This window comes from Podospora pseudocomata, assembly GCF_035222375.1.
Source record: "Podospora pseudocomata strain CBS 415.72m chromosome 1 map unlocalized CBS415.72m_1, whole genome shotgun sequence".
Lineage (NCBI taxonomy): Eukaryota > Fungi > Ascomycota > Sordariomycetes > Sordariales > Podosporaceae > Podospora > Podospora pseudocomata.
Genome location: NW_026946363.1, coordinates 1,157,087 through 1,173,389, shown reverse-complemented (window position 1 = coordinate 1,173,389; position 16,303 = coordinate 1,157,087). Strand labels below are relative to the sequence as shown.

Below are 16,303 nucleotides of genomic sequence, written 5' to 3'. Positions count from 1 at the left end.
CTTCACACTGGCTGACCACTTTGATGGATGGTCATAAAAACTGACAGTGGTTTTAAGAAGGACCTTGCAGCAGGTTAGGAGGAGGAACAAAAAGAACTCCTCCGGGAAGGCTCGAACTTCCAACCTCCTGATTAACAGTCAGACGCGCTAGCCAATTGCGCCACAGAGGATATTCGCTTGTCACGTGCTGACACTGCAAGTAGATTGTCTTATAATTGGTAGCGTTCTGGCTTCTTCTTATACCTTTAGTATTCGATGAAGGATATTACAACTGGGCTTAGTAGCTTATAAACAGCTATTTCGAGAAAATAAACTAGAAGGACAAATAGATAGGTCCAGATTCCTTTTCTATGCACCAAGTGTGACGGATCGTATCTTTTCCCATTGCGTAAGACTTTTGCCAACATGGAGCGGGCATTGGCAGCTGTTTTCATTCGAATTCACCGTGTTTGAAACGTCCATACGAGTTTGCAAAATCAATCGCAGCAACCTCATGTGCTTGTACCCATCATGCCTAGTCTCGTTTGCTTTTGTCACCGATCGTTCATCAACCACAGTCGCCTTGGGCTTTGCTTGTATAATGTGTTCCCACTACAGTCCCTGAGGGTTTAGTGACCCAAATAACTTGCAGATAGTGGAAGACAAAAGTTTTGATCTCTCAATATCAACTTGCTGCCACAGTCGCACAGACGAATAAGCTGTGGCAGATGTTAAGCTCAAATAAATCAATACATTTCCAGGTATCACCTTTTAACGACATGACCGCAAAACTCAGGAGGGGTACTTGGCATCCATCACAAGCAGTGGAAATAGTTCTTCCGACGACTTATGAGTCGGGGAATTGCAGTGTTTAAAAAGGGGCTGGATCAATATGGTTCATCCTATCTCTCGGCAAGATGGCTTATAGATAACTGGTGATTTATCTTGCGTCTCAGTCCCTCAAGAGTGTTCTACATTCCAAATGTGGTCTTCATTCCCTTCTTAAACCTGGCCATGAGGGACTGTCACTGACATCCTGATTTCGAGGTACCTAGTCAATTATTTGATGACAGCTCAAGTTCGTTGAGAACTGAGAATTCTTACTGTACTTACTACTCCGTCTCCGTAGGTTTTGCAGTTTGGATGAGAGTGGGTCGAGCCGGTGGCCGTGGGCAAGGTTGTGTCGCCGGGACGGGAGCAGAGCCAAGCTTTCGGAAAGCTTGTTTTCTTAAGCGAGCACCAAAGAATTTCACACCCCGTCACCCCATCTTCCTTCACACCCCCAAACACAAGAAGAAATGGCCGACCCCCTACAATGAGCACCTCTCTCACTCAACATCCGGATATCCATCCTCCAGCCCGCTATTTTCTCTTGCTTTCTGAAAGACTAGCAACTTCGCGCTGTTTCCAAATATGCCATGACCCACAACTTCCATGCAGAAAACCTCACGAGTCATTCTCCACCCCTCGTGGCTCCGAGTACAGCCGCTTGTGTCACCTTCCGAACATCCCGACCGACCAGAGAGCGGGCGTGGCGATAGTTTCACATCTTGAACTGCTGGACGATATTGGACAAACTCGAGTTGAGCATGCTTCAGACAGTTTCGATATCGAACGAAAAGATGCCATTGCGGATCGGATCTGCCATCCCATCCTCCTTGACGTCTGAACTACTTGTGAGATTGACATGACATTTCTACAGAACTATCTCAAATGGCGGTGACGAGACAGCACCTCCAGGACCATCTCAACAGGCTGGAAAATTTTTCACTGGCATCATCTTATTGTAACCGATGGCAGCCGGGACGTCAACGTCGGCGCCCGACCTCACAGCTGTATTTATCTTATGATGGGGCGCGAATGTCCTCGCGGTTATGGTGACCGCGCGATGCCGAAGATCACCGCCAATCAACACAAGCCTCCGCCCACTTATTTCCCGTCAATCCCAGGAACAGCGATGTATGATCCCACGTGCCTTGGCACCGTCATTTACGCTCCTGACAATCGCTATCGGCTCGGCCCTGACCTGCGTGAGCTGTGAGCGAGGGGATCCCTGATGCTGTTTCATGGCTCCATTGTTGCCACCCCTAGGGCAGAAAGAATGCGTGACAACGTTCCAGGCCCCAGTTATCTGGACACCCGCATTGGTTACATCTTCCTCATGCTATCCAAGACCCGTGCGGCTCAAGGGACGACGGCCGCGATGTTTGGTATCGCGAATGGCGTTCGTCCATGATCGGCACAGGGAATGGCAGCTTCGTGCAGGTGAACCACCGAACGCTCCCGAGCAAAGACCGCCACGGGCACTCCCATTTCGAAGATATAAGTCTCTGGAGCCGCCGTGATGGATTCAGATATCGTTCCAGAATAGTACACAGCCAGGTTTCGAGTGGGATGTTTGGATCACATTCGTTTATCATTCACTCCCTGTAATACGACACCGCAGGTCGCTCATTCATCATCAACTTCGCAGTCGGGATCCAGCATCAATATATCGATTAATAGAGGAGGAGAGGCTCTTCAACATGGCAGCACCGACATCCGCCACGGGTCAAGTACCCCCATACCCATACGACAGCGACGACAATGCTCACTATGCTTCCATCATCCCACCGGAACCCAATGCCGCCTCTGCACGGAGTTCAGCTGATCGTTCCCCCGAGACAAGACCACAAATTCCAGCACCGGCCGAGAAGCACGGAAAACTAGCTGGGGCAGCAGATACACGTCAGGAGTATAAACTGGTCACCTTCACTCCAGGAGATCCCGATGACCCGAAAAACTGGTCAAAGGCGTACAAGTGGTACATCACCATGGTTGTGGCAGTTACATGCTTCGTTGTCGCTTTTTGTTCCAGTGTTGTCACTTCGGATGTTGGTGGCGTTCAGGAGTCTTTTGGAGTCAGCCATGAGGCTGCGCTTGTTCCCATCTCGGTATTCGTTGTTGGTTTTGGTGTTGGTAAGTCAACAGCATTGTAATGTCTTGGTTTGGCAGTATGTGTTCTGATATTGTGACGCCCAGGACCTATGGTTTTTGCTCCTCTTTCTGAGGTCTTCGGGAGACGAATCATATATGGCTCAACCCTGTTGCTGGCCGTCATCTTCATCATCCCATGCGCTGTCTCCAAGAACATCGGGACCCTCATTGTTTGCAGAACTATCGATGGCATTGCATTTTCTGCGCCCATGACATTGGTAGGCGGCACCCTGGCAGATCTCTGGAGGAACGAGGAGCGAGGTGTTCCCATGGCTGCTTTCTCCGCCGCCCCCTTTATTGGCCCCGCAAGTAAGGATCCCCCAGTTTTCTCCAGTCTGACCACAAAGCTAACAATGAACAGTTGGTCCATTGATCGGCGGTTTCTTGTCTGATGCTGCTGGCTGGAGATGGCTCTATTGGATTCAGCTCATCTTCTCTTTCGTTGTCTGGGTCCTCATCACCTTCACCGTTCCCGAGACTTACGCACCAACCATCCTTGCCGCCAGAGCCAAGAGACTTCGCAAGGAGACAGGCGACAATGGCCATGTCACCGAGGCTGAGCTCGACCCAAGACCCCTCAAGGAGCGCATGGGTGTCTTCATGATTCGTCCATTCCAGCTTCTCTTCCGCGAGCTCATCGTTCTCCTCATCAGTCTGTACATGTCGGTTCTCTATGGCCTTCTGTACATGTTCTTCGTCGCATACCCCATTATTTTCGAGGTCAGGAAGGGGTACTCATCTGGTATTACTGGCTTGATGTTTATTCCCATTGCTGTCGGCGTCGTGCTCTCGGCCGCGTGCTCCCCGTGGGTCAACAAGCACTATCTCACTTTAGTGGCCAAGCACGGCGGAAAGCCACCTGCCGAGGTTCGTTTGATCCCAATGATGCTGAGCTGCTGGTTCATCCCCATCGGCATGTTCATCTTTGCTTGGTCTTCATACCCACATCTGACCTGGGTTGGCCCTTGCCTTGCTGGTCTTCCCGTTGGTTTTGGCTTCATCTTCCTGTACAACGCGGCCAACAACTATCTTGTCGACTCTTATCAGCACCAGGCCGCTTCAGCACTTGCTGCCAAGACGTTTATTCGATCTTTCTGGGGCGCTGGTGTCGTGCTTTTCACCGAGCAAATGTATGACAGGATGGGTGATCAATGGGCCAGTACTTTCCTGGCCTTCTTGGCTCTTGCCTGCTGTGCCATTCCGTTTCTGTTCTGGAGATACGGCGCGAGGATCAGAGCGCGCAGCAAGTATGCTTTTGGCGGTGACGACGACCACATGGACTCGGATGTGGAAAAGGCGAACGCGAGAGAGCACCACGATATGGAGGACCTCAGACAGGCGAGAAGCTACGTCAGCAACCCTTAGGTCACATATGATCAGTACACCTGCTGGGTTGGCAACTCCAATCTCAGCTATGGCTTTTGTTGATTTCGGTATTTTTACCTCTCGGATGGGCTTTAGGACAATAATCGCTAGTAAACTGCATTGCATTGGAGCATTGGAGTTGGGTTGTGATTTGGGATAGATACCAGTGGTAGTTTTGCTGCAATAGATTGTTTTGAACTTGCCTTTAACAAATTGCTTTGTGGTGACTTTCATGTGATATACCTATTGGCGGAATGTTCTGAAATCCGGACTTGCGGGCCTCGCAGCCTGATATTGGCCAAGATGGGGTGCAATATCTAGGGCGGCAATACAATATAAAAGAAACCCAATCATGAGGGGAACTCCTGATGAATGACCTGGCACCTTTGACATTTGCCGAATTTCTGTTCGAGAGCGCAGAGTTCAGCAATGCTGTGTCACACACCTCCGGGGAGCCAGTGACCATCATTTCATGCGTGGAAGTCTGTTCTCCCTCTTGTGTCCTGCCTTCGACCAGGTCGATTCAAATGAAGCAATCTGTGCCACGTTTCTGGCCTATGTATCTAGAGAGATAGATCTCTTGGCTTCCTGTAGCCGCATCTCATAGACCAAAAACCAATCATGTCCCACCTCTTCCCCAGAAAATGTCAAAATCCTTTCGGCAACACGCCACTGCTTTGCATTGCATGATTCACACTCCGCCACATCCATCCATCCATCCATTCAACTGCCGGTACCAGCCCTCCTTTTGACATGTTTGACAGCACAACTTGGTCCAAATGCGGAATTCCGGCGGTAGAAACAGGGAGTACCACCATGGTTCTTGTTTGAATGCGGGAGGTCGGAGGGTGTTGGGGGGGTTCTCGATCAAGCTTAGCGCTGGGTCAAGTCGGGTATGGTGGCCAGCACCAGTGTTGCATTCGCTTCTGGGGTCTGGGATTGACCTGAGCGCTGTCGGCCTGCGGAGGATTTGGGACATGACCGCTCTTCAGCATGTTTTTCGTTGATGAAGATGACGAGGCCTGATGAGTAGGAAGTCTGCCGGAGCTGGCCATTAATGACAAGGAAATATTTTCAGGCAGACCTTGGAGTCGAAGATCGCTACTTGCTTAACGGTAAAATTATCTTCAATATGGATCTGGAATTGTTTCAATCTCCACCATCCTCGTCCTGTCTACCAAAGCTCAAAAGTGTCACTCAGCGCTCGGGCACGCTTTCCAGCGAACCAAATGTACGTCAACCCGTTCGGTAGAGCGGAGCAAGAACCAATGTTTCCTTGTACTCGACAGTTAAGCGCACGTTGCCTTTTATACCGCCAGTACCCTATGACTGGGCCAGGACTCCCCGCATTATCCACCCAAAAGAAATCATGGCCTAACAGGGACTCAAATCTTACAAGTTCCGAAGTGCCACCCTCTGAAGCAACCTCGTCCGGGAACACACCGGCCGGCAAAGTGGAAGCTTGCAAGGACTAACTAACCTCGCCATCCCCCTTTCTCTCTACAATGCCCTAGCTTGCGAGTGCGAAGAGAGAGCGTTGTCACGGTTGGAAGGCATAAACAATGACACCCAACATCAAACACGAGTACGTGCCCTGATTTCTTTCCAACGATTATTCCCTTTGCGGCCATTACTCATTTCCAAACGTTCCTAGCTAGACATTACTTATTTGATGTTGCTTGCACCCCCAGACAGGAACCAAGAAACCGTTTTCCGCTTCCCCAGAGTTTTCGATAGTTCGGGTTGCAACCCTGCAAGGCGAAAAAAGAGTCGACAGAAAAGCTCAGCACTGCCGATCCTGATTCTGCTGCTGCCGCCGCCGGTTGATGAACAGTCACATCGGGCCCCTTTTTTCGCCCGTTTTCCCTCAAATTTTGGCTGGTAACGAGTTGCGGGGAAAGGCTGCGCTTTTTCCAGATATCAAGAAGCTGGCTGGAGATATATCTTTTCTTGGTGAGCCCCATCGGGCTATTCCCACATTCTTCTTTTTTTCTCCTTTTTCGGGTTGATGGGCGGGCATGGTTTCCTACCCCCATCGACATCAAGAATCCACACCGCCAACGTCAAAACATACCCAAGGTACCTAGGTTGCAAGAGCCGGGACGCAGAAATGGGACCCGACCCTCTGGCCAGCACTGGCATCCCTCCCTTCGAGGGACCACCACCACCACCACCGCCAACAGATTTCAACTTCACATTCCCAACAAACGGGACAAACTTCACAGTGGGAACCAACGAGACGTTTCTACCTTGGGGGCCAATACCGACTGATGCTGGGCGATCGCTGCAAGCCGATATCGTGGCTTGCGCGGTGATAACATGGCTCATCGCGCTTGGGTTCGTGGTGGTGAGGTTTTACACGAGGGGTAGACTCAACAATGTGCTGGGGGCGTCGGATTGGTGTATCATTCCGGCGTTGGTGTTTGCCGCTGGTGTGATGGCTAGTTCTCTTGAGCGTAGGTCTTGCCGCACGGTTTCTGATATCGAGATTGTGATTACTGACAGCAAATCTAGAAATGGCTCGAGGGGCCGGGAAACACGCTTGGGAGGCGGACTGGATGCAGATGTCGGCGCTGGAAAGGGCGGCTTGGTATGGGATTCTGTTTTACAATTTGAGTCTCACCTTCTCAAGGATTTCGATACTTTTGCTGTATCGACGCATCTTTACCTACAGCTGGGCGAAGCGGGCGATTCAGATTGTGCTTGTTCTTGTGGTGCTTATTGGGATCTGGCTTGTTGTTTCGGTTTGCACGGCTTGTATCCCGCTTGAGGCGTTCTGGAATTGGGGTTTGTTTTTTACGCAGGAGGTGTATTGCCAGCCGGGGAACATTTGGTGGGCGAATGCGGCTTTGCATATTGTTAGTGATTTGGTGATTATGGCTTTGCCGGTATGTTCTTTTTTTGTTGCCTGGCCTGATGATCTGTTTGAGGTTATTGCTAGGATGGATGAGTAGAAGAAGGACTGACAGAAAGAAACCAGATGCCAGTGCTTTCAGCTTTGAAACTGCCGAGACGCCAAAAGTACGCTCTTGTTGGGGTGTTTGCTTTGGGGTTTTTGTAAGTCCTCCACCACACACATGGGTATCTTTATGTTCCTAACTCATTACCCCAGCGTCTGCATCGTCTCCATCATCCGCCTAGTCTACCTTATCGACATTGTCAAAAAAGCCGGCTACGACGCAACCTACACCTCGGCCCAGATGATTTACTGGACCTCGGTCGAGGTCTCCGCCGCCATCTGCTGCGCCTGCCTCATGACCCTCAAACCTCTCATCCAACGCCTCTTTCCCCGGCTCCTCTCCCCCAACTCGGGCAGCAAGACCCAAAGAGAAAACAGCAGCCTCCAATGGATCGACCCCATCACCGGCCACCCCATCCGCCGTGACTCACGCCAGTCCTTCATCGGCCTCGCTGCTCAACTAGGCCGAAGAGGAAGCAGAAGGCTAAGCGAAACATCAGACAAAACCTCCTCCAAGCGCAAAGTGAGCCTCCTCCGGCAAGTGGAAGAACACGAAGTCGGACTACCGTTGGTGAACAACAACAACGGGCTGGCAGACTACAAACTTAACAGGCCGGTCATGCAAGGGGATTTGGAATCACAGCAGACGTGCAGTGTTTCTGCTGGTGCGAGAGGGGGGTCATCGTTGCATCCGTCGAATACGACTGATCACCATAACGAGGATGATGATGACATCTCTCCGTTGGATACCACGAGTGGAGGGAGGTCACCTGGTTCAGGAAGTTTACGAGCACCGCCACGGGCTCACCTGAGGTTGTCGATACAGGTTACCAGGTCGGTCAAGGTAGAGAAGCACCCGAGGAGTCCACAGCCGGGGGAGACGTTTGGTGGTGTGAATGTGGGGAGGACACCACCGCCACGGAGAAGATCGGATCATGCTGATGATGATGAGGACGAGGAGGAGGATAGCGATGAGGATGAATACGACTTGCCTGAGAGCCCTAGGGGGACGAGGATCATGAGGATGAACCAACGGGAGGATAGGGATAGGGATTACAGGGGAGAGAAGGTGGGATCGGTGGCGAGGAGAGGGGGGGTGTAGTATGAAATTTGTTGGGACAGATATTATGGTCTGTCTTGTTGCTGGCTTCGTTTTTTTTCTCTTGTCTTTGTCAAACATCCCACGGAGTCAAGGTCTGGATCGGATGTGTGAGAAAAGAAGGGCCGGATAGCCTCTCATGATGAATGGTTTGTTTCTTTCACGGGTAACGAAGGGAATGGGATGATACCAAGGTTTTTGTGGGTTTGAGAGATATCAAAATCTATTCTATTTCTCCATCGTCACGATACATGTTCAGGCATTAGTCCTCGATGTAAACCAACTTTGACCGCAAGCAAAACCAAAAAACTACCCAACCCGACCTGTCTCCTGAGGCTGTGCTAAGCGAGCTGTAAAATTCAGCTCACTGCCGTTCACCAGAGCGCGCGCGATGACATAATAGGGGACATGACATGACATGTTCGCGGGATAAAGTTGGCGAGATGAGTGGAGTTGATCAAAGAATCCTCTTTTGACGACATTTGCGTTTTGCAACCACATTGCTGTTTCTCATCTCCGCCAATGCGGATTTTGAGCGTCCAGAGCTGAAGAGCCCTATCCGTGACACAACGTCGCCTCATTTTTATTGGGCTGATATTTTGCGCTGGACACCAAACAAGCGAGCAACAAACCACCGCTGTTTTGAATGACACGCGACGCCATGAAAAGTTCTGGCCCATCATCTCACCGGTCTTTTTCCCAACCTCATAACCCGGTAGCGACAGAAAACGAAGCTTACCTCGCCTACCTACCAGGTCCAACAAACAGAGCGGGATACTACTAGCGCCTTCCAAACGACCGGCCTGCCTGGGAAAAAAAGAAGAGGTCTGGCCAGAACTTGAAGTTTAAGCTTTTGCCAAGCAGAGCGTTCGGGCTGGGCGACGGGGATTGCGCGGCTTGAGCATGATGTTTTCCGGCGGCCTTCGCCGGGCTTTAGCTCAGTTTGTTGACGACTCTGGCGCTTCCAAGCCCGAGATTCCGTTCGGAGGTTTGGCAAAAGGGTCGCTTTCTTCAAGCTTCTTGGCTGGTGGTCTGGGTGGGAGGCTTGTTGGTGGTGTGATGCCGAAGTTTGAGCGGTGGGTGACTGGACATGGATGAAAGGCTTTTTTCTCTTGGCCCAAGGCCTGCCCTGATCTGGAAGTTGAATTGAGGCTCGGCGGGTTGGCAGCGGGAGGCTCCTTGAACCTAGAACGTATAGGGCTGACTGTGCTGGCGTGGACGACGGGAGATACGAGCCAGATTGTTCTTGAGTCGGATGGTGGTTTGGTGGCTTTTTGTTAGTGTCAACGGCGTTGAGATGGCTTTCTGGATGGGATGCGCAGGTTACGTGGATTCCCAAGAGTTGCTTCAAAGAAGCCCATCGGGACCGTCAAAAAGCGAGGCCAAAGTCGAGCACCGTAAATTGATGCGAAACGAGTTGATTGAAGGGTGCTGCTTGTTCAACAAGCAGGAGGGTGAGGTTTCTGGGAATGCCTGGGTCAAAAACCATTTGTTGACAAGACCCCTGAAGATGCGAGACGTCTGAGCCAGGGTCGTGGTTCCATGCACCCCTACCCTGGGAGCAAAACACTGGAAGAAAATTCTTAAACTGCTGAGGAAAATGTCGTCTCCACAACCTCCTCAACACGGTTACAACCGGGGCACCGTCGCGGGGATATTTCGGTTTCGTATCTCGAAGTCGATGAGATAAGGGTGGACATTTCTGCGAGACCGGCGACTGCGCTTGTCTTGATTTGGGCGACGGTGAGATGGACGGTAATCCGCCCAGCAAAGGATTTGTCCAAGAAAACAGCAATGAGAACTTGACGGAGAGGATCAACACCGGCCGAGTCAGGAGGGAACCACGGTATCCATCATTAAGGTTGCTGCCAATGCTGAGGAAAACAGGCTCAAGGCATAAGGTTTGGCGGGTCGGCGCGCCGTCCTAGAGGAGAGATGGAAGCAGGCAAGACGTCATCCCAGACTTGCCAGTCCACCCACTCAGCTTCGCATCGCGAACACCCCCACACCGCCCGCAGGAGCAGCTCTCCGTCGGTCCATGAGGTTCCCGAACTCCTGTTGGCAAGCGGAATCGGTGGCTGACCATGTCCTGCAGGTACAGGGCTGCATCGCCGGGGTAGACGGGACGGACGATGGGAAGATGTTTGGTTCGGAGTTTGACTTTGAGCCATCGTGGCCACAAAGATCGAGGATCCCTGGTTGATGAATCGGCCAGAGTCTAATGCTGTACCCACCCTCCGGCAATTTCGTCGTGGGTCCCCTGTGAGGCTCTTCCTCTCGCCTGATTCATGGCTGTTGAGAACATTTGAGACTGATCTTTGACAGCCGAACGTTGAGACTGAAGCCCTCGGATGAAAAAGCATCCCATTGAGAGTGCCCACCAGTGCCACTCTGCTATAAACACCTTATCTTCCACTAGACTGGGGGAACTTGGCGACCTGTGAACTGTCAAAAATGGGCCGCCCCGGATGCTCGCAGGTCTTGGAACACCGGTCCCAACCAAGACGCTCGATGCCCATGGCCTGGTCATCCACCCACCCAATTCCGTCTTCCACTTTGCCAAGGTGACGGGGATCTCGAGCCTTCAGCACACTCCACAGAAGCGTATTCCATAGTGGCCGACTGTTGCGGGGTGTGTTCCGCTTGTTCCTTCTTCTTAAAGTCACCAAGCCGCCCCGATCACCGTCTTCGTCCGAACACCTCCGCCCCTCTATCGACCCTCTTACGCTGTCCTGTCACCTCAACTTGGATAGACAGCCCTTCTCCCCGGCCCGTCATCATACCCTCAACGGTTTGGACACCTAACCAGTCCATCAACACCACCTATACCGGTGTCACTGCATCACTCCCAACCGACGAGATGGCTGTCACACACGTCCACGTCGACAACATGGCCAACATGGCGGCCTACACGCCAAAGGAGACAGCCGAGTTGATGTCTCGGATTGGTGCCATGAGAGGAAGAGCACGACCCGACAAGATCTTCTTCTCTGCCTTCATGGCCGGCTGTCTCGTCAGCTTCACCTCCGCCTCGGCCGTCATCGCCACTGCCGCCCCATGGTTCCAGGAAAACGCCCCCGGTCTGATCAGAATGATCAGTGGCTTGATCTTCCCCAGCGGCATCGTCATGATCTTGATCTCGGGCTCTGAACTCTTCACTGGTTCCAACATGATTACTGGCATTGCTTGGATGCACAGGAGGCTGCCGCTCAAGAACCTGCTCATGCACTGGTTCCTTTGCTTCTGGGGCAACATGGCTGGCGCGTTGTTCGTAATGGCCATCATTGTTGGCTGTAGGTTCCATCTCTTTGATCTTGTGTGTTCGAACTCGTGTTAACTAGTATGCTTCTTTCTAGATGGTGGCGTTTTCGACAATGAGATCTTCAAGCGGCAGGCTATTGCCACTGCTCAGCTCAAGCAGATCACTCCCCAATGGCATCAAATCTTCCTGCGCGCTATCGGTTGTAACTGGCTGGTCTGCCTCTCTTGCTATCTCGGTCTCCAGGCTAAGGATGTGACGTCCAAGGTCGCGGGCATGTGGTGGCCCATCTTCGCTTTCGTCACCATGGGACTGGAGCACGTTGTCGCCAACATGTTCTTCATCCCCATCGGCATCTTCCTGGGAGCCCCTGGGATTAGCGTTGGACTTTACATATGGAAGGGTATGCTTCTCTTCCTTTTCTTACCTGGGTGTTTGTCGTGCAAGATGCTAACCCGAATCGTCCAGGCATCATTCCCACAACTCTCGGAAACATGCTCGGTGGCTTTTTCTTCTGCGGCTTCTTTTACTTCTACATGCACCTCTTGGGAGAGGATCCTGTTGCTGTCGACGGGGTCTACTATCAGCAGCCAGAGCGCTCTCTGGAGGAGGGCAATCTTTTTGCCATTCGCAGCGGCACAATCGTCGAGGATCGCGGTGGCAAGAGCAGCAACTCTAGCGGGGAGTTCCAGCGCACTGTTCAAACACCTACGACTGCCGCCATCAACAAGGTTCAGTAGGTGAATACCGACGCTGCGATATTGTCGTTTTTTACACCAAAGGAGTTGGAGATCTGAAGCTTAGCTTTTCAGGCGCTGCTTGAGGCGTTACGGTCGGTACTGGGGTTTAAGTCTTTGAAGACGGGAGAAGCGATGCCGGGGAAGGTTTGAGCCACACAAGCGGAGACACAGGCGTTCAAGGACCATCAGCCTCGTTCCGCCTCTTGTCCCTGGCTCTCATGCATACCGAGGTCCCTGAGACGCATTCTTCCCGCCGCGGTGTTTGGTTTCTGGAGAAAGCGAGCGAGTTTGTCGGAGTTGGGCTGTTCGTTTACTCGCATCATTGTCGGCGCAAAGAAAGAAAGATGATACCCTCGATCTGCTGGGCATATCGGCGTTCTCTTGCACGTACCTGCGAACGCGTTTGACCAGAAGGGAGGAGGACTTGAATAGCCGGAGTTGAGTGTGCCAGACGAAATGTGTTCCGGGCATGTGGCTAGTGTGGTAATGGGCTGGAGCTGGAATGGCAGCCTCAGAGGAAGAGGGCACTGGCGAGGCGAGTAGCATCCGGCGGGGGGAAGGCGAGGGCCAAGAGCTCGAAGGTCTTCCGAGAGTTGAGTCGGCATCATCACGGCCGATTTCTTGAGAGTCTCCGGCTCTTCAAGGACCATGAGCTGCTTCAACGGCGCACCGGGTCCCCTATTTTTGAGTTGGACATAGCGTGAGCTGCCATAAATAGGATCAAATTTATCAACTACTATCAACCTGTCGCATGCAATCACACCGGGAACGTCGCGACCAATTCATCCCAGATATTGGGGACTACTGCAGGTCAGTAGAGGGTAGTTTAAATCTTTGTTTCTCGGCCGGGACCCTCCTTACGTGTACGCATTTCTCGACAGATATGTTCCCTACTTTACTACTACTACTGACAGTGACAAGGGCCAGAACAGATCGGCGAAATAGAGCCAAGCACATCAAGCACTGGCCCGATGAAAGAGATGACGTCGCATTGGAACAATTAAAGGTTGCGGAAACCACCTCCGCGTTCCTTTCTTCTCTTGCTGCATCTTTCCCGTTTTTGCTTGCAACGCCACGCCCGCATATCCCGAATGTCGACGAGAGGCCCAGCCAGGAACAACGGCGACAAAACGACACCCAAGATGGCCCAGACGAGCAACAAAGTGTGGTAGAGGCAGCATTAAGTTGAAGTGTGTGTCCCCGGGTGGCGCGACATGGCGACAAGGGGGCGGCTGGTTGACACGCTGGGGTAATATACCGATATATATCACTTGTAGATTAACCCACATGCATTTGGTTGCATGTCAAAGGAGAAAGTTCCAGGTTGTGTGGCCTGTCTTCCTGTCTTGGACACACGGATGATATCCGACCTTTTTCATTTCATGTGCAACAACAGTTTGAAACTGCCAAACCACTTTTTTTTCCCTCCCACGAATTTGTTTTTGTGCTCTTCTCTTCTCCCCCCCTGGTGTTCCTATTTTTGGACACACTTGGGTTTTAATTTGAAGAGACAGAGTTTGTTGCCAATCCGGGCACTCGGTTTCGCGGGTTGCAATTTGGATAAATGGCAAAAGCTCCGCTACACCCAGGACCACCAAAAACACTCTCGCCATCTGTCAACCAGACCACACAGAGACCCAGCCAGACCTTTCGGCGAACCACGCCGATTGCTATGCTTGTGATGAGAAAGGTGATCTACCAGGGTGTGGCAAAAGGCAAAATGGCGAAAAACACGGTAGACGGGATGAAGCAGCAAGAGAAGGCGAATATCGTAATCGTCAGGTAGTCCTGCCAGTTCAATAGAACCCATCACGATAGTCTTTTTTTTTCCTTGGCCCGGGTTCGCACGCATATAAGTAACAGGCTTTGACCTCGTCTTTTTTCTTGACAGCTCAACTCCCAATCATCACTACAGGTATCCAAGCAACAAACAAGCTTAAATCCTCTCCATATCCACTCCCTTACCCCGGATTTTCATCTCTACTATCCCCACACCTTTTCCTCAGATTCACAACTATCACAATGGGCCTCCTCACAACAACACTCACCATCCTCGCCGCCGCCGCCTCGGTAGTTAACGCCGACGCAGCCGCCGCCCCGGCCGCGCCCGCCGCCATCCCCCGCATCACCTCCCTCACCTTCTCCGGCCCCGGCTGCGTCCGCGACCCAAAGCACACCGGCGGCCTCTCCGACCCAACCTTTTCCTTCTCCAACTTTGCCTCCTCCCTCCCCGGCACGACAAAGACCCTCAACTGCCAGGCCCACCTCCAAGCCGCCGGCGCCTCCCCGGGGTGGCAGGTCGCCGTCAAGACCAACATCGTCAAGGGCAACGTCTACCTCACCCCGGGCACATCCTTAGACTACTTCACCACCGTCTTCTTCAGCCAGGACGCCGCCAAGACTGTACGTCCCCTCTCTTATTCACCTTGCAGCAAGGCACTGACAGATAGAAACAGGGCACCGCCCGCGGACACATCGCGGCCACGGACAGGACCATCGACCAGGCCGTCACGCTCGTGAGCAACACGGGCGCGAACAAGGTCTGGTCTCCCTGCACGGGTGCCGACGGGTCGATTGGGATTTTGAATGTCAACTTCCGGAGCGCGCTGAACGGGGATGGGAAGGCGTATTTTGAGGCTTTGACTGAGAATTGGGATTTGGAGTGGAGGAAGTGCTAGAGGTTGGGTGCCTTTCTGAAGGGAGGTTGAGTGTGTGTGATTTTTTAAATGAGCGTTTATAAATTGTTTGGTTAATATCGGATCTTTTCTTTTGTTTTGGGCGTGGGTGGTGCAAATTGTGGTGGGAAGGAAAGAAGGGGGGTGTTGGGGGTGGGAGGGGTGGAAAAGGGAAAAAGAAAAATATATGGCAGGTGAAAAGATGATTTCGCTGTAGAGAAAGAGATAAAAACTTGATCTTGAATACTTATGTGGTGAGGATGCAGGTGGCGGTGGGTGGATCTGCAGTGCAGAGGGTGCGGTGGTCGTAGAAGTGCTTTCGTCAACTCCAGGAATTGACCATGATGGACAGCAGAGAGTGAACTGATGGAGGCATGTTGCTCGAGTCAGGACCGAAGGCTCGATCTGCTGGGACATGTACGCTTCACTGGTTCGACCCCAGTTGAAGAGGAAGTCTTTTTTGTCATTTTTTTTCTTTCTTACAAAGCTTTGACCACGTACAGAAGACTTGATTAAAAAAACAAACAAACAAGGCCGTTTTTCAAAACGAGCGTTGATGGCAGGTAGAATGGAGCCGTGGGTAGGGGAGATAAATTGGAATTTTTGGCAGGATAAGCATTATTTATAGCTTGAAGAAGACTACCACCTTTTCCTCTTCAGTTTGGGACCCAACATTGAACACCTTGTCAAAATAACCCACGGTGACGACTGGTAGTATCGGTTTCAGCGTGAAGATGTAGACATAGAACAGGCTCTCACCTATATCGTTGAGATGTCGACGTAATGGTGTTGAGTTATGTAGTTTGGTGCTGGTTGTCTGGTTGTTGCCTGGTTGTTGATCTACCTAGGTAAAGAAATGGGTCTCTCTTAAATTTACCATCACAACTCTTATGGCATGTTAGAGGACAGCCCTTAGCCCCATCTAGCCTACATCGCAAGTCTTGTAGTGTGTTAGAGGGCAGCTCCTAGCCTCGTCTAGCCTAGCGCATCAGTTCTACAAAACCCAAAAAATGGAAAATGTCACGAGCCCAAGTTGACAGCAATGGGGTATGGTGACTGAGCAGACACTTGCTCCGACCACCCCCCCTTCACGCAGCTGCTCCTTCCTAATAGCTTCACCAGGAAAAGGGTTTGTTTACTGAAAGTTTTTAGATTGTGGGTGGGGATGGTCCATGCTTCTGGTCTACTACAATCCCGCCCTGCTTTTACTCTCTCTCTCCAGAGCCTTTTTTGCGTTTTCTTTCCTCCAGC

General features: G+C 51.7%; 4 protein-coding genes and 1 non-coding gene across 5 annotated transcripts; 4 read left to right on the top strand and 1 right to left on the bottom strand.

The window, feature by feature from the left end:
• Positions 1 to 96: 96 nt before the first annotated feature.
• QC762_0003870 lies at positions 97 to 170 on the bottom strand. The gene has a single exon. It is a non-coding gene; the product is annotated as a tRNA-Asn (tRNA).
• Positions 171 to 1,220: 1,050 nt separating this feature from the next.
• Positions 1,221 to 4,536, top strand: NAG4 (Synaptic vesicle transporter SVOP). The gene is made up of 3 exons (XM_062885001.1): positions 1,221 to 2,937; positions 3,001 to 3,264; positions 3,317 to 4,536. The coding sequence occupies exons 1-3, from the start codon at positions 2,505 to 2,507 to the stop codon at positions 4,318 to 4,320; spliced, it is 1,701 nt and encodes a 566-aa protein (XP_062747928.1). The 5' UTR covers positions 1,221 to 2,504; the 3' UTR covers positions 4,321 to 4,536.
• A 352-nt stretch (positions 4,537 to 4,888) lies between these two features.
• On the top strand, positions 4,889 to 8,690 carry QC762_106060 (uncharacterized protein). The gene is made up of 4 exons (XM_062885000.1): positions 4,889 to 6,776; positions 6,835 to 7,208; positions 7,301 to 7,377; positions 7,433 to 8,690. The coding sequence occupies exons 1-4, from the start codon at positions 6,329 to 6,331 to the stop codon at positions 8,379 to 8,381; spliced, it is 1,848 nt and encodes a 615-aa protein (XP_062747927.1). The 5' UTR covers positions 4,889 to 6,328; the 3' UTR covers positions 8,382 to 8,690.
• A 60-nt stretch (positions 8,691 to 8,750) lies between these two features.
• Positions 8,751 to 13,504, top strand: QC762_106050 (uncharacterized protein). Its single transcript, XM_062884999.1, has 5 exons — positions 8,751 to 10,412; positions 10,480 to 10,640; positions 10,704 to 11,671; positions 11,735 to 13,240; positions 13,299 to 13,504. The coding sequence occupies exons 3-4, from the start codon at positions 11,239 to 11,241 to the stop codon at positions 12,379 to 12,381; spliced, it is 1,080 nt and encodes a 359-aa protein (XP_062747926.1). The 5' UTR covers positions 8,751 to 10,412; positions 10,480 to 10,640; positions 10,704 to 11,238; the 3' UTR covers positions 12,382 to 13,240; positions 13,299 to 13,504.
• Positions 13,505 to 13,720: 216 nt separating this feature from the next.
• QC762_106040 (uncharacterized protein) lies at positions 13,721 to 15,424 on the top strand. Its single transcript, XM_062884998.1, has 2 exons — positions 13,721 to 14,780; positions 14,834 to 15,424. The coding sequence occupies exons 1-2, from the start codon at positions 14,400 to 14,402 to the stop codon at positions 15,053 to 15,055; spliced, it is 603 nt and encodes a 200-aa protein (XP_062747925.1). The 5' UTR covers positions 13,721 to 14,399; the 3' UTR covers positions 15,056 to 15,424.
• Positions 15,425 to 16,303: the final 879 nt, after the last annotated feature.